Source organism: Myxine glutinosa, chromosome 4 (assembly GCF_964187855.1).
Source record: "Myxine glutinosa chromosome 4, kmMyxGlut1.1, whole genome shotgun sequence".
Taxonomy (NCBI): Eukaryota; Metazoa; Chordata; class Myxini; order Myxiniformes; family Myxinidae; genus Myxine; species Myxine glutinosa.
Genome location: NC_136264.1, coordinates 64,575,681 through 64,599,251, shown reverse-complemented (window position 1 = coordinate 64,599,251; position 23,571 = coordinate 64,575,681). Strand labels below are relative to the sequence as shown.

General features: G+C 46.1%; 1 protein-coding gene across 1 annotated transcript in view; it reads left to right on the top strand.

Moving 5' to 3' along the window:
- Nucleotides 1-23,571, top strand: part of TFAM (transcription factor A, mitochondrial) — a 65,217-nt gene that overhangs the window by 10,791 nt on the left and 30,855 nt on the right. The window contains exon 3 of the mRNA XM_078775815.1: nt 12,641-12,711. Coding sequence (XP_078631941.1) covers nt 12,641-12,711 — 71 coding nt within the window. The remainder of the gene's footprint in view (nt 1-12,640; nt 12,712-23,571) is intronic.

The window sequence follows — 23,571 nt, the reverse complement described above, 5'->3', positions numbered from 1 at the left end:
GCCGAGATTTGAGTTACGAGCTTTCGCCACCCGGTCACGTGGTTATATTTCCGTGAAAGTACAGTATCTGCCGTATATCGCTGCATTTTTGTTTATAACGGCAGATATATTTTGTTTGTAACATTTACGTATATAACGGCAGAGGAGAAGAGCATGCCAGGCCACAACTTGTTCAGAGTGCCGGCGATAGCTCGCCTTCTCTTTGTGGAAAACACGGTACTGAGAAGAAGAAGAGGATGATGTGCTTGGATATAAAACACGCAATCGTCGAAAAACATGAGCGAGGTGTGCGTGTTGTCGACTTGGTGAGGCGGATGTGAAGGCAGCTGAAGATTTTATTATAACTGAGAAGAAGAAGAGGATGATGTGCTTGGATATAAAACACGCAATCGTCGAAAAACATGAGCGAGGTGTGCGTGTTGTCGACTTGGTGAGGCGGATGTGAAGGCAGCTGAAGATTTTATTATAACTTTTGCCGAACTGATAGAAGCCGAACGATACATCCCCCAGCAAATCTTCAACTGTGACGAGACAGGGCTCTTCTGGAAAAAGATGCCGAGGAGGACGTATATAACGGCAGAGGAGAAGAGCATGCCAGGCCACAACTTGTTCAGAGTGCCGGCGATAGCTCGCCTTCTCTTTGTGGAAAACACGGTGAGATCCTTAACATCCAACAACTAATGGGACGCAAATGGGGCGCCCAGTTTAGCGGTACACACATTGATGAATCACCCTGCCTGTGATTCACCCATGACAGGTTATAGCTGGGTCGGGATTCAAACCCAGGCTGGACAGTTTAGAGTCAAGTGTGCATACCTCCAGTCCAGGCCATCCTGCCAACTTGTATGCTGCATACAGGTGAAATATAAAGCGCGAGATATTTTTATATATACTGTATATTTAAAAAAAAATTGGTGTGGTTTTTGGCGGGCTGGAACGGATTAATAGCATTTCAATGCATTTTAATGGGGAAATTTGATTTGAGAAACGAGCAATTTGAGTTACGAGCTCGGTCACAGAACGAATTAAACTCGTAAGTCAAGGTTCCACTGTATATATATATATATTGTTGTGGATATGAGAATGTTTTTTTATTTTGTTGTTGTGGTAAAATGTTGTTGTAAAAGGTTGTTGTAAAATATCACCCCAAGGTCAAAGGGCGTTTCCGTAGTTAGTCCATAAAACATACATGCAGGACACGATATATCCTTTCTTTTGACAGTTATATCCTTATTATGTGTATTAGCGTAAGGCTGTGTCTTCCATTAATTGAAATACTCCATTGCACCAGTGAAAGAGAATAGATCCCCTTTCCTTCCCATCCCCAAAATCTCCATCCCATATTACATCCCCTCTCGTCACCGCTGAGCCCTCGATTGCCCATATTACCTCCGATCCAATTGCCGCCATTGACCACGAGGCAGGGTTGGGGGAAGGAAGGCGTTTCCCCACCTCGTCAGAGAGGGGAGGAGTGAACCAGCCCCGCTCGACCAACCATGAGCCAGGGGTTTGGCTACAGAGGGCGGAGGAAGAGCGGCCGGGGAGGTTCGCAAAGGTTGAGGGGCGGGGGCCTATATAACCCAAGGCAGGGGTGTGGCCAGGAGAGATGCGTTTTTACAGAGGAGAGCAGAAGACAGAAAGGCCTGGAGTTGGACTTTGAGTTGGTCTGAGTTGGTTGGGAGTCGGTCGTCAAGTGCAGAGTGGTGAAGAGTCAGTCAGTAGAGGTGGTGGTCAAGTGGTTGCGTTGGTTGCGGTGAGGAGTCGGTGGTAAAGAGTGAGGGACCAAGAAAGAAAGAGAAAGAGTCCTGAAGCACGAGAGGAAGTTGTTGGACTGGGTGGGACTAAGGAAGGAGAGAGAACCCGTCACACCAATCCCCCAAGCTCCGCGTTGGCTCCACCAAGCTCCGCGTTGGCTCCACCAAGCGTTCAGCTCCACCAAGCTCCGCGTTGGCTCCACCAAGCGTTCAGCTCCACCAAGCTCCGCGTTGGCTCCACCAAGCGTTCACCTCCAGCCATCCACCTCCTGCAATTCCCCGCGTGAGTCCGTCTTTTGTTTGTTCTGTCCTGGGTTAATTAAGTCTGTATAAGCTAGTATTTTCCCTGTGTCACCTGCGTCTTATGTGTTGTAAATAAACCTTGATTGCTTTCTTTTTGCTTGTGTGTAAATAGCCAATAAATTCAGTCGTATTTCCAAACCTTTCTTTGCCTTCTTTTTCCTCTTTGCATTCGTCGCCTTTGTCTTTTCCCCATTGGGCAGCTACGGTGCGATACGGCCAAAGTTCGGGTGGAATCGGGTGAGTTTTGTTAGGTCGCGGTCTTACACCACCGCTCGGTCTATAACATCTAAAAGCCGTGTCCATAACAATTGGTGTCGGGAGTGAGATTCGAGGCCCGACCAAATTTTGAAAAAAAAAAACGAATAGAGGAAAAAAAAAAAATTTGGTCAAAATTTGGAGCGGCCGAAATTTGTTTTGTTTTACGAAACTCGAATTTTGCAAGTCGCGCCATGGCTGTTCAAGGCGACGGGATGCCGGTGGGAGAGATAGACGGGGTAGAATCGACCCAGGACCTCGGGGAAATGTATGTGGAGGAAAGGGTGGAGGAGAGTAAAGGTGTGGTTGAGGGGGTATCAGGTGCACAAAATGGCGCTCTCGCGCACGTGGTTAAAGCGGCACCAAATTTTGCCGCGCCCGTGACCGTACCACTACCAGCGGGCTTTGATGTGGGGGACTTCATGGCGCAATTCACCGAGATGCTGAGAATAGAGGGGGAGAAATTGAGTAATAGAATTGACGCGATATTAATGAACGGAATGAGGGCCAATAATGAGGGAATGGCGAGGGACAGAGCCGCATACGAGGAAAGGGAGCAGAGGGACAGAGACCGCAAGTTGGGCGAAAGGGTCCCAGGGGTGCACGAGGAAGTAACGCGGGCCGAAAAGCGCTGGTTGAGCGAAGCGGAGGAAAGCACGGGTACAATGACGGGGGTAGAAATCGCGACCCGGGGTTTGGAAAAGCCGGCGACCGATGAGGTAGAGGGAATTTTATTAAAGCCAACGGTCGTCGAGGTGAACAAAGAAATTATGGGTATAGTTGAAATTGGAGAGACCGGGGACTTAAAGTTAAAAGAGCAACAATCGGAGGAAGGAATGGAAATTGCTCAAAGTCTAAATGCACATCCTGATGCTGTACTCGCTAATCCAAATGGAAGTTTGCAGGTTTTGGTGCAGGGAGGAAGAAGAACCCCGAAGGTGAGACGTGCTGTATATTGTGCGGGTAGATTTTGCAGGAGGATGTTTAGCGACAAAAGAATTTTCGCGCGCTTGGGATCGAGGAAACACCCGGGCGTTGGTGAAGGGTCCCGTGTGAGTGGAAATGGCACGCGTGGGAGAAAAAAGTGTGCGTCGGCGAGTGGGTGTGGTATAAAGTGTGGGAGTGAAACCGAGTGCGAGCAAGAATGCACGTCGGTGTGTACGGGGTGTGACACAGGGAGTGAGAGCAATACGGAGTGCACGCCCATGGTGAGTGTTACGGAGGACGTAACGGAGGAGAGGTGTGGACCGAAGTGTGCGCAAGAGGTGTGGTGTGTAACAGAGAGAGCGTTGGTGGAATGTACGGACGGCGTTGGAACGCCAGGTTTTGTGAGGGTGAAAGGGGTAGCGTATGCTTGTAAGCATGCAAGTGAAGCGTCGATGGTAACCGGTTTAGTGGTTAGAGCGACGGATAGCCGATGCGAGCACTCGGTGCGAGGGGTGCTTGGTTGGGTGCGAGGCCCGGCGTCGATCGAAGCTGCGTCGTTTCTCTTCGAAGCGTCGTTGCCGATTCGGGCTTGGCCCCGCCCCGCACGGTCGAGTCCGGGCTTTGTCGGGCGAGGCGACCGGTCCGGTTCAAGGGCGAGTGGGAGGAGGCGGAACGGTGCCCCCTCGTGGGGACGGGGTTCCGACCGGGGGAGATGGAGCCATCGGGCCCGGGACCGCAAGGTGCCGCGCCGAGATGGTGCGTGGAATCTCGGTCCAACCAAACCACCTCCCTTGAACCGAAAGCCGGACGGATTCAACCTGCAGGCAACCAAACCACCCGAATTCATTGCTCGGCTTTACGAAGCCGAGTTTTAATGATGTCATGACGCACCGAGGCTAGGATATAGCGGACTGTGATGATGGTGATCGTGATAGTAATAGTGTTTTGGGCCCAAAATTAGAGAAAAACAAAATTTGATGATTGGCAAAGGATTGGCAGTAATGATTGGCAGATGATGAGTAGTGATTGGCAAATTTTTGATTGGTTGGAATTTAGGTGTACAAAATTGATAGTGAGAGACCCCCGATGTGGTGGGATGGCAAATCCACCATCCCTCACAGACGTGGGGCAAAGGAGCTATAGTTTATGGGGTGTATGGCAGTGAAAACTAGCCCGGGTGGGTTAGGTTATATTGTAGGGATCTAGAAGAGATTGACATTAGGTAACGTTAAGGTTAGTTAGTGACTGATACCTGTAGTGGGGACGCAGGTAGATTAGTGTGGATGATAATGACGTGGGAGCGCAATAGTTTAAAGGGACGACTGGGAAGCGCAAGTTTCAGAAGGGAGTAGTTAGCTGAGATGATGCCGTGTGTGTGAGGATTGAACAGGTGAGAATTGGACAGGTGTGATTGCACAGGTGTGCAACTGAACAGGTGTGTGGAGCAGTGTATGAGGGAGTAGTGGTGATTGTGTGTTGTGTTGACCAACTGGTCCAGGAAGAGGAGGAGGGTGCAGGTGGCACCAGGTAGGATTGCACAGGTGTGCAACAACAGGTGTATGTGGTTGTATGGAATAAATGGTATGGAGTAGTGGAATGGATGGTAGTGGAGTGAGAATGGTGGAAATTGTGGAGTGGAGTGGATGGTGCAAAGGTGTGAATGGGGGAAGAGTGGACCCCCATCACGGATACCCGGGGCGGGTAGTGTAAGTGTTAGGTAGAGGGTACAGGTAAATTGTAGTTGGATATTGGCATCTGTGGTGCGGGTGACAGAATGGTATGTGGATGGGTGCGTTGGTGTTGTGGAAATGGCTGGGCGTGTAGCCTGTTAGTGTGTGTAGTTGGTTGGGCGCTCCACCACTGTGAGGATGTCGGCCAGGTGAGGCCGCAGGTGGGCTCTGGGAGCCGGTAGTAGTTGTTGTGGATGGGGCCCGAGGATCCGGAGGACGGACCCGGGTAGCCCAGTGCCAGAGGGCACCGAGTGGGGTGACAGAGCCAGGAGGGGCCTGCCCCAGTTAGATAGGTTAGGGTGAGGAGCTAGGTAAGCTCGGGTGGCAACTGCAGTGGTGGAGGTGTGCAGGTGGGTAGACCCACTGGGAGAGGTACACGTCGCAGCCCAGAAATTGTGCTAGAGCACCGGGAGATGAATCGGGGGAGTGAGACCCCAAATTGAGAAGCACCACAGTTTGGCCAATGGGAATTGGTTTTTAGAACCCATAGTGTAAGAGGGCCAATGGTTTGGCCGGAGAAAGAACCCGGGTAGTGTAAAGTGTGTTAAAATCATTTAGAGGATAGTTAGGATGAAGGATCTCCTCGCACCATCTGCATCCACTCACCTGAGGTGACAGGTACTCCACACCATGCCATGTTTAATTATTTTTACTGTGCAAATGTTTGGAATGTGAGACGCATCATGACGTGGGTGTGACATTGTGCGTAATTCCATCTCTTCCTCCTTATGAGGATTGATGATGAATTGATGATGGCAAATTTTTGAAGTAGAGGGATTGTGGTGACGAATTTGGTATAGGGGAAATATGGGGAAGACGTGACAGTAGTGACGAATTGGTAATGTGTAGATTTTGTACATATGGCGTAAGGGCAAGGGTAGGCTAGGTGACAGGGGGGTGACGTACGGTAGGGACGAGCTTTCTCACTTCGCCCTCCGTACGCATTTTGCCTTGCATTGCCTTTTTGACGTGTACCCTTGAGACCTTACCCCTCGCTCATCTGTCTTGTCCCCCCTTTTTGTCTCCCACATGAGGACCTGAGCGCCGTTGGGCGCCGAGGGGAGCGTGCGTGGGTCGGCCATTGTGCGCCCGAAATTCCCAGAACCAGCTGTCTGCATCGATGCACCACGTTATGGACCACATGTCAGTGGCCGAGCACCACTTATGGACCCCATGGGTTGGGGCAAGGCCCCTCTGCTGGAACCGGCCATGAGGGCCCGAAATCTTGCTGGCGGACCTTGGCCACAGGGCACCGATGCCCCACAGGTGAACCACACATAGTCGGCCCTGTGGGCCATAAATAAAATAAATAAGAAGGACACATTGGGCACACTTTATTGCAAATAGGCCGCCAGTAAGCAAAGCAAAAGAGAATGACAACATCTGGAAGACAAATAATAATAACCAGCAGAGGGAGCCGAAGAGCAAGAGACACCTGCAGGGTTAGGGGTTGTTTGGTTATTTTTATTCATGAACAGTGATGACTGTGCACCGATTGGTGCTTGAGGGTGCTTTGGTGCGTTTTTGGGTGCTTTAATGGTGCATTGATGCAGAACAGACTGTCTCCCCCCCAAGAAAGAACAATTACAGGTCCTGGGTTAGTTTTGTAAATAAAAATAGCGTCAGTGTAAATAATGCTTCCCACCGTCAGTGTATAGTTTGAAGACCATTCCGCAATTCGGTTAACTGTGGGCGTAAGTCTGTTAGGCAGGGTGCAATGGAGCAGCGGGACACATTTATTTATGTTTTAAAACTGTCGCACTCAGGGTCAGGTTAAAAGTAGAGGGAACTACACCTACGTGCCACACTAAGGTAAAAGTAATAGGCCCGGGATGTGCCTAAGGGGAGGAGGGTGCAGTGTTGTGGATATGAGAATGTTTTTTTATTTTGTTGTTGTGGTAAAATGTTGTTGTAAAAGGTTGTTGTAAAATATCACCCCAAGGTCAAAGGGCGTTTCCGTAGTTAGTCCATAAAACATACATGCAGGACACGATATATCCTTTCTTTTGACAGTTATATCCTTATTATGTGTATTAGCGTAAGGCTGTGTCTTCCATTAATTGAAATACTCCATTGCACCAGTGAAAGAGAATAGATCCCCTTTCCTTCCCATCCCCAAAATCTCCATCCCATATTACATCCCCTCTCGTCACCGCTGAGCCCTCGATTGCCCATATTACCTCCGATCCAATTGCCGCCATTGACCACGAGGCAGGGTTGGGGGAAGGAAGGCGTTTCCCCACCTCGTCAGAGAGGGGAGGAGTGAACCAGCCCCGCTCGACCAACCATGAGCCAGGGGTTTGGCTACAGAGGGCGGAGGAAGAGCGGCCGGGGAGGTTCGCAAAGGTTGAGGGGCGGGGGCCTATATAACCCAAGGCAGGGGTGTGGCCAGGAGAGATGCGTTTTTACAGAGGAGAGCAGAAGACAGAAAGGCCTGGAGTTGGACTTTGAGTTGGTCTGAGTTGGTTGGGAGTCGGTCGTCAAGTGCAGAGTGGTGAAGAGTCAGTCAGTAGAGGTGGTGGTCAAGTGGTTGCGTTGGTTGCGGTGAGGAGTCGGTGGTAAAGAGTGAGGGACCAAGAAAGAAAGAGAAAGAGTCCTGAAGCACGAGAGGAAGTTGTTGGACTGGGTGGGACTAAGGAAGGAGAGAGAACCCGTCACACCAATCCCCCAAGCTCCGCGTTGGCTCCACCAAGCTCCGCGTTGGCTCCACCAAGCGTTCAGCTCCACCAAGCTCCGCGTTGGCTCCACCAAGCGTTCAGCTCCACCAAGCTCCGCGTTGGCTCCACCAAGCGTTCACCTCCAGCCATCCACCTCCTGCAATTCCCCGCGTGAGTCCGTCTTTTGTTTGTTCTGTCCTGGGTTAATTAAGTCTGTATAAGCTAGTATTTTCCCTGTGTCACCTGCGTCTTATGTGTTGTAAATAAACCTTGATTGCTTTCTTTTTGCTTGTGTGTAAATAGCCAATAAATTCAGTCGTATTTCCAAACCTTTCTTTGCCTTCTTTTTCCTCTTTGCATTCGTCGCCTTTGTCTTTTCCCCATTGGGCAGCTACGGTGCGATACGGCCAAAGTTCGGGTGGAATCGGGTGAGTTTTGTTAGGTCGCGGTCTTACACCACCGCTCGGTCTATAACATCTAAAAGCCGTGTCCATAACAATATATAATACACAGTCGTGGCCAAAAATATTGGCACCCTTGTACTTTTTTCAAATAAATCGCAATTTTCTCCAAAAATAAGTTGAAATTGACGAAAGTGTTTGGTCTCCACAATTCCTTATTTCACTGTTAATATTACAGAACCTTTGTTTTTGCTTCAGAACTTAACATATCCTTTTAATTCGGAAAATAAAAATAAATGGCATTGAAAAATTATTGACACCCTCCACTTAATATTTTATAGCACAACCTTTGCACAAAATAACTGCAGTCCTATCGCTTCCTATAGCCATGAATGACCTTCCTACACCTCTCTACTGGCAGTTTGGCCCACTCTTCTTGTGCAGACTGCTCCATTTCTCCCAGATTTGAAGGGTGCATTCTCCCAACTGCTGTTTTCAGATCTCCCCACAGGTGTTCAATGGGATTTAGATCTGGACTCATTGCTGGCCACTTCAGAATAGTCAAGCGTTTTGTCTTGAACCATTCCTGGGTGCTAAGTGTGTTTGGGGTCATTGTCCTGCTGCAAGACCCATGACCTTCGACGGAGACCCAGCTTTCTGACACTGGGTTGAACATTGCGCTCCAAAATGCCTTGATAATCTCCTGATTTCATGATGCCGTGCATACATTCAAGGCACCCAGTGCCAGAGGCAGCACAGCAACCCCAAAACATCACTGAACCTCCTCCATGTCTGACTGTAGGGAAGGTGTTCTTTTCTTTGAAGGCTTCATTTTGTTTTCTGTAAACATAGAGATGATGTGCTTTACAAAAAGCTCTAATTTGGTATCGTCTGTCCACAGGACATTCTCCCAGAAGGATTTTGGCTTGTTCAGGTGTGTTTTGGAAAACTCCAGTCGGGCTTTCTTATGTCTCTCTCTCAGCAGTGGGGTCCTCCTGGGTCTCCTACCATAGAATCCCCTTTCATTGAATTGGTGACTGTTGTGGCTTCTTTTGGACACCTGTCTTAGCAAAACTCAATCAGACTCCACGAGACTCACTCAGTTTAAATCGAGATTTATTACAAATCTTGTGGAGAGTTTTACACGAAAATACAGTTATACTTTACAGACAAAAATACAACGCGTCGTTCCATGGGGAGAATTCGCTCTCGCAGCCTCGGAGGGTCCTGTTAAATAGATCTCAGCTGCTTTGATCTTGTACAGTTGGAATTTCGAGGTCACTTAAAGCCAGCCCTTCTGGCACCAAACTCCATATGTTTATCATTACGGAGGACACAAAGAACTGATAAGGTCCCTCCCCGAGTCCCACTAATGGAGGGATACATTCCAACTCCGAGCTGAATCGGCATTCTCCCCTCCGTTCACATCCTTGGAGGTCACTGGGTCATTTCACAGATGGTCGGCTGCTTGGTCCAGGTTCTTTGCACATTTCCTTGCATGCCTTAAGAACAAGATTCACATTGAAGTACAATTTAACTAATATTTATAAATACTAGGGCATGCCCGTACTATATATATATCTAAAATTATATCCCCCCCCCTCTATTTACATGAAATGGTTTGGTCCATTCGCAAAGCCAAAGCGAACGGCTTGCGAGTACGGTGACAATCCCCCCCCTCTATTTACATGAAATGGTTTGGTCCAAAGCGAACGGCTTGCGAGTACGGTGACAATCCCCCCCCCCCCCTCTATTTACATGAAATGGTTTGGTCCAAAGCGAACGGCTTGCGGAGTTTGGTAAAGAAATCGCCATAGCTCGGTAACTACTTCTCCGATTAATATGAAACCTTGAAAAGGCACATCCTCGGGTCCCCAGCAATATACCTGGCAAGTTTAAAGTATATCGGACCCGTGGTTGTCGAGAAACAGCGGTCACAGACACACAGACAAACACACACACACACACACAGAGATTACTGGAATTATAGATAGATGCATTATATATTTTATCTATAATCCACATGGGTCAGGGACAAGTTTGAATTTGACTGCCTGCGATAACTCGGCGACCCGAACAAATATAGAGGTCTTCTATAGCGATGGATGGTGCAAGTTGAAACTGTCGTAACTTGTGTCTGAAGGTCAGCTTGAATCTGTTTGGCAGTTGATCAAGGTTCTTTCTCCACCATTCGAACAATCCTTCGCTGCAATCTTTGATCAGGTTTTCTCTTACGGTCACGTCCAGGGAGGTTGGCTACAGTGTCATGTTTATTTCTCATCTGGGCAATATATCAGGTACCTTTTGAGCTCAGAAGCTGATATTTGGACACTACAGTGACCAAGTGATGTGGCTATGAAGGATATTTTTGATGTATTAATTAATCAATTAATCGATTAATTATTTATTGATCAATCAATAAATTAAAAAAATTCGATTACTGACTTATTTAATTAATCTTCAAAAAGTTACACTTTCGGATGAAGCATTGGTGGTTTCGGTATGGAATTAGCCAATTGATTAAGAAAATATTTTATGACTTTTATTTATTGATTTTAATTACGCAATTAATCAATGAATTATTGTACACCTCTCCTTCCCAGTACCGTCTCTATAATAATAATAATAATAATTCATTTATTTTGTATAGCGCTTTTCCAGAAGCCCAAAGGCGCTTTGACAGAGTGGAAAACATAATGCATAACAATACATGAAAACAACAATTGCAAAAAGACAAGAATCAAGAAAACAAACAGCAGCGATATACGGCATATATATAAGACAAGAATCAAAAAGACAAGACAAGAATCAATAGGGAAATATTTAAAGCAAAAGGAGGGAGAAGGAGAAGAGATAGTCAGGGGTTAAATGCTGTGGGTTGAATGTTGAATGCAGCGTTGAACAGGTGGGTCTTTAGTGATGTTTTGAATGTGGTGAGTGAGGAGGAGTCTCTGATGGTGTGAGGTAGTGAGTTCCAGAGGGTGGGAGCAGCGATGGAGAAGGCCCTGTCCCCCCAGGATCTGAATTTGGTCCGGATGGAGGGGGTCAGGAGGTTGGTACCAGCAGAGCGGAGGTTGCGGGTGGGAGTGTGTCTGGAGAGGAGGTCAGCCAGGTAGGATGGGGCCAGGTTATGGAGGGCTTTGTATGTCAAGAGGAGGATTTTGTACTGGATTCTCTGGGGGATGGGGAGCCAGTGAAGCTTGTAAAGGACGGGGGTGATGTGGTCACGGGTCCGGGAATGAGTGAGTAGACGGGCAGCGGAGTTCTGAATGTATTGGAGTTTATTGGTGATTTTTGAGGGTGAACCATAGAGGAGGCTATTGCAGTAGTCCAGACGGGAGGTGATGAAGGCGTGGATGAGGGTTTCTGCAGCCGTGGAGGAGAGGGATGAGCGGAGACGGGCAATGTTTTTCAGGTGAAAGAAGGCTGACTTTGTGATCTGTTTAGTGTATTTGTCGAAGGAAAGGGTTTGGTCAAAGATGACGCCAAGATTCCGGATGTGAGGGGAGGTGGATACTGGGATACCGTCGATGTTGAGGGCAAAGTTATGGGTGGATTTTGTGAGCGTTTTTGGGCCAATGATGATTATTTCAGATTTATCACAGTTAAGCTTGAGGAAGTTGATTTGAAGCCAGGATTTTATTTCAGTGATGCAGTTTGTCAGGATAGAGTGGGTGTCGGTGGAGACGGACTTGGTGGAGATGAAAAGCTGGATGTCATCGGCGAAGCAGTGGAATTGGAGACCATGACGGCGGATTAAGTGACCGAGCGGGGACAGGTAAAGGATGAAGAGGAGGGGGCCAAGAACTGAACCTTGGGGGACACCTTGGGGGAGGGGAGCAGTGGGGGATTTGCAGTTATTGATGGAGATGAACTGGCATCTGTCAGAGAGGTATGATTTAATCCAAGAGAGGGCAGTGCCGGTGACGTTAAAGGTGGATTCAAGTCGGGTGAGGAGGATAGTGTGATCGATGGTGTCAAAGGCAGCGCTGAGGTCGAGGAGGACGAGAATGTTGAGGTTGCCAGCGTCAGAGGAGAGGAGAAGGTCGTTGGTGATTTTGAGGAGAGCAGTTTCAGTACTGTGGTTGGAGCGGAATCCGGATTGGAATGTTTCATACAAGTTATTGGCAGAGAGATGATGTTTGAGTTGAGTGGCTACAGCGCGTTCCAAAACTTTTGACAGAAAGGGTAGGTTGGAGATGGGTCTGAAGTTGTTTAGGGTGTCAGGGTTTAGACCAGGTTTTTTTAGAATGGGGGTAACAGCAGCAATTTTGAGGGAAGGTGGGACGATGCCTGTAGACAGGGAGGAGTTTATTGTTGCAATGATAAGTGGAGAGAGAGCAGGGAGGGAGGCTTTGACAAAGCTGGAGGGGATGGGGTCAAGAGTGCAGTATTGCCGAAGGCGCCCTGGCAATGCCGCGCTGGAGGATGTTATTTATTTATTTGACATGGGGGCGGTGTACTTTGAATGTATCTGTACTTGTTTTGACTCTTCTTTCTAGTGAAGCCTTTAACTCGTGAGAGAGATTGTTTTTAGCTTTTAAGATGGCAGTCTTCATTTTTGCAAGCTTTGGCTGGGAGAGGCGCATGTTGACATGTCTTGCTCTTTTCAGACCTGAAGATCACAGAGATCAGCAAGCAATTGGCATCCTCATGGCACGCAATGAGTGACAATGAAAAACTGGTGCGGCTTTTAATCTTATTGAATCTCTTATAATTTACATGTTTTCATTTAAATATTTTTGCTCCATTTTGTTGGTAATTTAACGCTACTACAATTATTTTTTATGATTACTTACCAACACCACAGAAGGTGGGTGGAGATTATGTTTTCACTCTGTCTGTTTGGCTGTCTGTGAACAGTAGTCAGGTTGCCAAAATGTTGACCCTGCAATGTTGACTACTGCGAACTTTTTTCACGGAAATGTGTTCCATATAGACTAGAGGCAAAATCTGAAAAGGGGCCTAGAAATCACTTTAGGGAGTACGGAATGTTAGGAGCTGGCATCCATGTCAGACTGTTAAAGTGGTTCATAGTGAACATATTTCAAGTGGATGCCCATCAAATTTGGCCTTTTTAAATATTATACAGCCAAAACAAAGTGGCCGCCATTATCGAAAACTCCGAAAACTCCGGATTGTAATAAAATTACACAACTTTGTATTTATACAGGATAACAATGAAATTTGCTGTATTTGGACATATTATAATAATACACACATCTTCCTCAAACGATCTAAGTGATATTTTATATATTTCTTTCCCTATGGAGAGACAAACATGAAAAAATGCTCTGAAAATCTAAGAAAATTACATCTTGATGCATTATATTGAGCTTGTACAAATGTACGGACATACTTTGATGAAGTTCGTTTGATTTCAAAAAAAAACTGTGTTGGGATAATATTAACATCAGTCTTCGGTGGTATAGTCCGAGTCATCTTGGGCACTGTTCAAAGGATTCCGACACGTTCCGTCAGCGCAACCACAACCAGCGGTACATCTTAGCTCCTTAAGACGACAACTGCATCTGTGAGATTCGCAATTCTTACACTGGCATTGTGTAAGCTTGAGGTAAACCTCTGGAAATGGTTTATCACTCATCAAATGAGGAAGTATATTTCCAGTTGTACCGTCCTTGTTCCATCCATTTCCCACCGGGGAAGATATATCTGGTTGTGCGATCAGTGAAGAGAGCCAAATTGTACACTGATGGTGTGCTCGCTTGATATGCAGCTTCAGAGAAGATCGGGTTGGTGGCAACTTCTCTGGTTCTTTGTGACCTTTGAGGAACATTTTGAAACGCACGTCATTGATGTTTGTGTTGTTATCATTGTTTGAATACAGTCTGCAGATGAAGCTCTCTACATCTGTCAGTGTTCTTTCAGTAAGTGTGCCGCGTCCGAGCCCGTCCAATAAGGGACAGTTCTTGATGAACGTTTTCCATGCTATTGTTTTGCCAATGCCACAAAATTGACTGACTGTGTCGCAGCCCGAGAGGGCATGGAATGCTGGAAGATTGTGGCGGGGAGCTGGATCAAGGTCTACAGCGTGCACAGCAACAAAGCTCCGTTGCTTCGCTGTTCCCGTTTGCAACCAAAGCTCTCCAGATAAGTCACTGGCAAAGTGAACGAGGAGAACAAGGACGTCTGTGTCCCTGGAACAAATGATCAGACGCTCAAACCCAAGATCTGTCACAGACTTGGCGTGTAACAATATTCTGGTATCAGCTTCATCGTGGTTTGATTTGAGGGAGTTGACGTCCGTTCCACGGGATGACTCAACCGCCGTTCGGTCATGGAATCCGCCAGATGTCACGACTTCACGATTCGGTTGAGTCGACCTTGCTTGACGAATGAGCTCCATGCTCAAAAAGTGTTCCAGGTCTTGCTTGTTTTCTGGGAGGCCAATAAATTGCCTCCAGTTGACGGGTAATGGCACATCCCTGTTGTCCACTTTGCGACGTATTGGCCGGGTTTTCCTGGTCCGTAAAATCCGAGTGGTGTCCTTGATGGTATGTGCTTCATACCTATCAAACACAACGTCAACTCTGGAGCAAGTGTCACTGAAGTGACTGAAGACAGAGGCTACGAACCGGTCTGCGAGTTGTCCAAAATTGTGGGCATTTGCAGGTTTGCCGATTGCTTGAACAAGTGCCTGGCCATCGATGATTACACACGTTTTCAGATTTGCTGTCGGCGGCTCTTTCTCTACAGTTGTTCTTGTCTGAAGGATATTTCCGAGAGCTGCTTTGTTTGTGGATCACATTGCTCCGGATGTGTCTGCAAGTGATAGAGGAACCGGCGAAAGTTCATGGCTGAGGATTTCCTTCAGGTCCACCTCGCGTCCAGCTTCTTTTGAAACAAGCAAGCGTTGAAAGAGGTTACGGTCTGCTTTGACGAGTTTTTGTTTCAGAGTCGAATTTTTGTTCTGGACCTGATACATGCTTTTCAGCGTCAGGCTTTTCGACTGTCTGAGCTTGTCATGGAATCCCACTTTTTTCGTGATGAGACGTAAGCCCACAAATTCTTTCAATTTGTCTTGCCCTTGTGCATGTGCTGTCAGAAGACATTCCGTTATTTGAGGAGAAGCTACATCTCGAGTGGCCAGGCTAACGACAGCTAGATTTTGGTGTTGAAAAATGCCGAATTTCTTCAGTTGGTCGACAATCTTCTGAACATCTTCCTTGTCCCGCTTTAGTCTTGAGGGTCCGGCTTCTTTTACATAAGAAGGGTTGTAGTCTTCATCTGTAGCATGCATGTCCAACATGGCACTTGTGTCGTCTACTATTCTGCTCCGTTCGTTGAATGTAAGGCACCATTGATCTCTTGCTCCTTCTGATCTCGTTATTCCTACAAGACCACCGGCAACTTTGCCGACTTTGTTGACGTGCTCTAAGGCTTGATCCGTCGATAGCTGATTGAATGTGTTATTGGTTGTCTTGACCACAAAATTTCCATTCATGAACTCCTGGTGAACATCGGGGTGGCTTGTTTCAAGGATCATAATGTCAGCAAGATAAACTGCCCCCCAGCGAGTGTAGTTTGCGTGGTCATACTGAGCAAACCAGGGTAACATTGCAGCAAAGGACGATTTATGTAGGTTCCAATTTCCAGTTCTCTCTGCACGCAGGAACAGCAACAAGATGGAGATCATTTTGATGTACGTCACCCAAAATCTGGTAGTGGGTGGTTGTGTCTCTTGGAAGTCGTCCAACAGTCTTGTTATTCTGGAGTGCTGAACTGCGTCTTTCAATGCTTTGACTTTGTTGCTGGTCACATCTCGCTCATTGTGTGCTTCCAAAGCTTCTACGACGTGGACTGATAATGTTTGGAGCTCAACTTCTTCTACTTGGTGATCTTTAGCCCATACGATGAATGTCGGCCAGAGTGTTTTCCAAACAGCTTCAAATGTTAGCTTGTGTGCACGAATAGCCCGGTTGTACGATTTGGCCTGCATGTTATTTTGAGCTGTATTCTCTCCAAAAACGGAACTCTCCACCCACACCTCCGTAAGACCAGAGTCTGCAAAATGATTTCCAATCACACACATGAAATTCTTGACAATGTGGAACCCCCCAAGTCGCAAGAATATCGTTTTGCATTCATTACTGTTTGCCCACTGTATTTCCTTGGCCTTGCAGTACAGCTGCTGGTCCAGAGTAATGACTGTGGACTGGCCAGGATTTATAATGTTGGAAATCCTCAGGCATCGCATCATAACTGTCCACAGCGTGTCGTTCTCGTGGGCCGGGGCGTTGAGGAGCGGCAAATACCCGATTGTGCAGAGCTCGTGTTTGTCTTGTGTTGTAACTTGGTTGAACCCGGTCCACGCTGGCACATCGTCACTGTTAGAGCCATAGATGCGAGAGAGAATCCAGGCCATATCTCGGGCAGAAGCTTCGTCAGACACCTGATCATCTGGGGTAAACATCGTCTCATTCAAGGTGGCTGTGAATTTAGGATCTTCTCGAGAAGATTGGCGAGTGACTTTCTCCAAACGATGAAGTTCAGGAGGGACCTTCAAGGACCTTGACTTTCCAAGAGGAAGTACTTCCTGTTGCTGATGTTGAGGGGTCCCTCTCTGGTAAACTACCATCTGCGTCGCATGAAACGTCCCCATACCATCTAACGTTTCTTCGATAATGTCGATGTTATCAGCAGCGTATTGGCAAAACTTGTTGGATGATATATTTGAAGGGACAGGAGTATTGTTGCAATCTGCGAAGTGTTGCAGATTTTGAACTCCAAGAGTTGTGTCCAGTCTACGTATCTGGTCATAGCTGGGACAGTGTCCTGCGTGATGGATGAGCTCAATCAACGATTTTGAACGTGTTGCCTGATGAATTGCTAGGCCAAGTCCAACGTGTTTTGGTGTGAGCGTTTTGTGCTTCGACACTGCGTAGACTAGGTCTTGACTTATGCTCAAAGCAGTTCGCTTCACAAATTTATCGTCAGCCTGTCCGTCCACTTCCCCAGACAGCAAAATACTGAGGAATAGAAACAAGCTCTCCGGTACAATCTTTTCGGCACTCTCCTTACTAACTGACGTGCAATGATTTAGGCCTGGACGAGAACTGATGTCACCTCTAATGCGTAACGCGCAGTGATGCAAGGTCAACAACTCTTCTGTCTCTGAGCGCGAGAACTGGGTTGGCCTAAGATCATCCATATTTCTCTTTGTCTCCATTTCATCCGAACGCCTTTTCTGTGTCTGAACAGCGATCTTAGATGACAGTGTGGAAAACAACAATTGTGGTTGATGTGGATCGAGTTGAGGTACAAAGTTGATCTGTCCTGGAAGAAGTCGGTGTAGTTTCTCTTTGAGGCGGGATTTATTGTCCCGGTATGGTCCAGCGTCAATGCCGAATTCGCTGAGCAAAGACCTGTACCTTTCCCAAACGTCTAGAAGCGTATAGATTTCACCTCGGGCCAGTCCAGTCGATACTTCAGATGCGACTTTCTCAAAGCAGATATCTCTGGACGTTTGAGTTGTGCTTGTACTAGATTTCGATGCTTTTCTATTGAACTGTACATAACACTTAAGATGATACCTGGCATCAGCAGCCACGAGATCACTTACTCCTGCCAGGCGACACCGCAACACAGGGTCTGTTTGAGCTCCTTGGAGAATTTTGTCAGAAACATCAAAGGTAGTGACCAAATACGTTTGTTTGCAACTTTTCTCTTGGCAGAAAAAGCACAAATCAGTGTCCATAATGGACAGTTTACTGCGTAGAGATGGTCTCGGTGGTGAACTTGTCTCAGGTGCACTGCTTGAGGTGGCAAGAGTGCTTTCATATTTTTTCCTGAGTCGAGTTATTTTGAACGAACTTGTAAACGTCGAATAGCAGTCTTTGTGATTCAGGACTTCATTCAGTCTGTTTTGTGATTTCCTTAAAGTCAATGTTTTGAATTCTTTCAACAGTGTGCCAGTTCTCAGAGTCATTGTACTTCTTGCGCTCTGCAGCGGCTTCACGGACTCTTTGAATTCCGGCGTCTCCGAGGTTTCTCGTTGGTTTCTTTGGGTCTCTGTTTTGACAGAAGATGCAGAGGGTCCAGTCAGTACTTGTGTCAGAACTCCGCTTTTGGCTCTGGCATTTTACCTTGGATTCCATGTTGAAGCTCAACTCAGTTCACCACATCCTGCAAACATCAGAAATTGCATAATATGATAGCCAGTTTCTGCCGGCATTTTTACGTGGCGTCCCGACCGTGCCGTCCCATTACTGCCGTAATGTCGAATCCTATAAAAAATTGAAATTTGTGCAGCCCGACTTCACGATAGCCGGACTGCGGGCTGTAGGTATCAAACTTTTCAATCAGCGTTTTCCCGTCGCAAAGATGTCCGTGTTCAAGCCAAAAAAGATCAATGCTGCACCTGTATAGCTGGTGAAAAGCTGAAGTTCATCTCAAACATCGGTCATCGGTCTGAACATCAGGCAACACTGACGCTGAACGGAAGCGGAAACACCGGAAGTGAAGCTGACCTGATAACGAGGCACTTCCGGCCGCGCCCAACATGGTGGATACGAACAGAAAATACGTGAATCTTTCCATAATGAGTTTCAAGTTTGTGAGAGGTTTAACGCCTAATGATTTGGTGAAATTATGTTTTAAACACATATGCTAAAATCACATTATGCTAAAATAATTTATTATATAATAAATGATTTTAACATGTGATTAAAACATAATATCTTTGCATCAATATATTTAGGACAATTCATATATACACAAAGAATTAAGTTAAGCACCCCCCCCGGTTTTTTTACACCTCGCACATTACAAGTTTGTTGTCGTCAAAACAGTGTAATATACCCATGATATTGCTATATTTTCTGGAGAAGTGATATTATGGTCACATAAAAACATAACAATCATGCCGTTTTCAATATTTTATTCTGAATAATTTAAGGTGAAATTTTTTGGGAATTTTAGGCATATTTTCACCTCAATTAAGTATGGAGCTATAGGTCCATCACTGGACAGTGTGGATGACGTTTATGTTTTCTAACGTACAGTCATTGTTCTGAGAAGACCTCTAGCGATCTTTGCGTCAATAACGTGTGTAGGACCCACGTGATCGGATCACTGACTCAACCTACGTCTCATAGACCCTGTAAGCCGTCGTATGCGTTGCTGTGGCAGGTTGTTCCATTCCCGATGTAATGCACGTTCCAATTCATCCAGATTGGCTATTGGAGGGACCATCTTCGCAATTTGTCGTCCCACATGTCCCAAACGTGCTCGAGGGGGTTCAACCTGCCACAGCAACGCATACGACGGCTTACAGGGTCTATGAGACGTAGGGTTGAGTCAGTGATCCGATCACGTGGGTCCTACACACGTTATTGACGCAAAGATCGCTAGAGGTCTTCTCAGAACAATGACTGTACGTTAGAAAACATAAACGTCATCACACTGTCCGTGATGGACCTATAGCTCCATACTTAAATTGAGGTGAAAATATGCCTAAAATTCCCAAAAAATTTCACCTTAAATTATTCAGAATAAAATATTGAAAACGGCATGATTGTTATGTTTTTATGTGACCATAATATCACTTCTCCAGAAAATATAGCAATATCATGGGTATATTACACTGTTTTGACGACAACAAACTTGTAATGTGCGAGGTTGTAAAAAAACGGGGGGGGTGCTTAACTTAATTCTTTGTGTATATTTAGAACAATTCATAGGTATCATTGAGATACAAATGCAACATTTCAGAACCATATTTTTGGTAAAGGTTAACATATTTTTCTTAATAGTCAAATCTGACTATTGTATATAAATATGCACATAACTTTATCAAATATGTATAGTTTGGCATGAAATTTGCAGGACATCTTACTGGTATCACTGGAGTAAAATATACCAAACTACACAAACATACCCACAGTAAAAGTCAAGATAAGTCGCGTGATTTGAAAATTAACAGAGTTCAGCTTTGAGATTTTTTGTACATTTTGTGACTGATCTGTATATAACTTTATCAATTCGTTATGGAATGGCCTAATACTTCTTGGACACTTTACTGGTATTGCTGCGACTAGGGCATGCCCGTACTATATCTATATCTAAAATTATATCCCCCCCCTCTATTTACATGAAATGGTTTGGTCCAAAGCGAACGGCTTGCGAGTACGGTGACAATCCCCCCCCCTCTATTTACATGAAATGGTTTGGTCCATTCGCAAAGCCAAAGCGAACGGCAGTTACGAATCGCAGTTACGATGAATCGCAAAGTAGTTTTAATTAGTTTTAAAACATAGTTTAACCGCCAACATAGTTTGCCAACGTGAAATAAATGAATACGCTCTCAAATGTGCCGTCCGAGGCAGAGTCTGTTCGCCACGTTCGGCACACGTGATAGCTCGCTGCTCTCTGATTGGTTGAATCGTTTTTTGGACATAGCTCGGTAACTACTTCTCCGATTAATATGAAACCTTGAAAAGGCACATCCTCGGGTCCCCAGCAATATACCTGGCAAGTTTCAAGTATATCGGACCGGTAGTTGTCGAGAAACAGCGGTCACAGACAAACATACATACATACATACATACATACAAACATACAAACATACAAACATACAAACATACACACAGAGATTACTGGAATTATAGATAGATGATATCTATCTATAATTCCAGTAATCTCTGTGTGTTTGTTTGTACGTTTGTACGTTTGTCTGTGACCGCTGTTTCTCGACAACCACAGGTCCGATATACTTGCAACTTGCCAGGTATATTGCTGGGACCCGAGGATGTGCCTTTTCAAGGTTTGAAATTAATCGGACAAGTACTTACCGAGCTATGGCGATTTAGCCGTTCGCCGTTCGCTTTGGCGTTGCGAATGGACCAAACCATTGCATGTAAATAGAGGGTGGGGTTCTGTGGTCGTTGCCGAATGGACCAAACCATTCATGTAAATAGATGGGGGGGGGGGGGGGTTCTGTGGTCGTTACTGCCACGTGGTTTCAAAGTTTTTTTTTGTTGTTGTTGTTTGCACGCATGTTTTTTGCACCCACGTACGGGCACGCCCTAGGATGTTACACACACACACCCCCTACACAAATTTTTTTTTTTTTTTTTTTTTGGCAAGGAACGGGCACCCACGTACGGGCACGTCCTAGCTTATATATAGTACGGGCATGCCCTAGTATGTCAAATTCAGAACCACAGCTTCAGTACAACTGAAGTTATCAGACATTTTCTAAGTTATACATTTTCTATTTGTCCGGCCATTTTGTTTTTTGGTATAAAAAAATTAAAAAGGCCCAAATCAATGGGCATCCACCTGAAATATGTTCAGTATGGGTCATATTAACTAGCTGACATGGATGCCTGCTCCTAACATTCCGTACCCCCTGAAGTGGAATTTGAACATTTTTCCACCAGTCTAATATAGTTAGAAGAGTCAAATTAGCTTGGTTGCTACTTGTGCAACGTTGAGCGAATGATCGTTTTAGGGCCATTTTACCCGATAGAGCAGGGTTAGCCTTGCGGGCCCCACGACAATCATGGTTCCCTGTTTGAGCAATGTTTTTTTTTATGGCCGGATGCCCTTCCTGACGCCAACCCTTGGTCACTTCTTACGATGCGCAGGGGATACGGTGTACCTATTCTAAATCGGGGTACACACCGTGATCATTCATCCCAGCAAGCTGGTACTCAAATTTGCCGACCTCGGAAGGATGACAGGCTGAGTCAACCCCCCTGGCATTAATTCAGCGATCGACCGGGATTCGAACCTAGGATCCCAAGCCGGCACCCTAACCGCTAAGCCAACACCAGCCAACACCGCCGCTATCTTGGATGTTGGCCAATTTTCAACTTTTGATCTCAATGACCTAGAGCTGGGTGGGGAACCTCCGGCCTCCAGGCCGTATACGGCCCGCGAGACCATTTGATCCGGGCCCGCGAGGCAATTCATCTATCTATAATTCCAGTAATCTCTCCTTTTCAAGGTTTTAAATTAATCAGACAAAGGGTAACCAAGTTATGGCCAAAAACGATTCAACCAATCAGAGAGGAGCGAGCTTTCACGTGTTGTAACAGTCAACGAATGCCGAACGTGGCGAGCAGACGCTGCCTCGGACGGCACATTTGAGAACTTATTAATTTATTTGACGTTGGCAAAATATGTTGGTGCTAACAGAATAATTGCCATCAAATTAAAACTAATTTGCGATTAATCGTAACTGCGATATGCGACCTTCCGGACAGTCAAGTGAGTTCCGGACAGTCGTAACTACGATATGCGACCTTCCGGACAGTCAAGTGATCGCGTGATCTCATGTCATCATTTCATTCAGTATATGCAAACATGGCGACTAACAAGAAAAGAAAGGTAGATGCGAATGTCGCGCTTTCCAGGACATGAAAAGTAAACAAAGGGAACTGAACATATTTGCCACGCCGTTTAATGTGGAACCAGCTGATGTGCCTGACAACCTACAACACGAAATCATTGAGCTGCAAAGCAATGACGAGCTCAAAGCTAGGTACAACAACCTCCCTTTGCTCGAGTTCTACAAACTGTATGTACGTGCTGAGGATTTTCCCATTCTGAGGAGACATGCACTGAAGTTTGCATCACTGTTTGGGACGACCTGCAGCTGTGAGCAGTTCTTTTCAAAACTGACTCTTGCAAAGACTCGGTTCCGCTCAAGACTGACTGACCCAAACCTGCAAAACCAGCTGCGAGTAGCATCATCATCACGACCACCTGACACCAAATGCCTCGCCAAAGAGAAACAGTTCCAGCCATCGCATTAGGTGAGTCCGATATATGTATTCAATAATTTAGCATGGCCGTCGAAGGATGTTCTAAAATCGAAATGGCCCTCGACAGGAAAAAGGTTCCCCACCCCCTGACCTAGAGGGTCGTGTAATACCTCTTTCTCGGGGTTTTAGAGTACAGGGAGTCCATTTCTAGAGTTATTTTTTTGGATACGGGGTCAAGATCAAAATGAAGGTCAAAGGTCAAACTAAGAAACTTTAATGTATTGTAGTCGGTAGTCGGCATTTCATACTTCAGTGAGGTATTCCCAATGCATAAAAAAATGACAGGCAATTAGGCAAATAATAAAGCAAAAGCAAATAAAGCAATAATAATAATAAAATAATAATACATATAATAAAGACCGGGAGCAGGAGGGAAACGAGGTGGGAGAGAGAGGGAAGCACAACAACAGTGGAGAACAGGACATCGGGAGATCTGAAGAAGGGAGAGGGGCTGGGGTGGGGTACACCAGATAAACAAGATGGACTGTTTGGTGAGCAAGGACGTTCAGGAAAGAAAACGGAATTGATGGTGAATTTGGGATGGATTAACGGGTGTAGAAAAGATCAAGGTTTTGGATGGGGGAAAATAGGAGATGTGGTGAACAGCTGTTTTAAAGACCTGGAGGGAGGAGTGGAATTGAAGAGAGTGAGGGAGTTTGTCCCACAGGCAGGCAAAAGAGGAATGAAGGAGTGAAGGTGAACAGAGAGTCTTGATTTAGGCAGTTTAACCAGAAGAGGGTTGCTGGCAGATC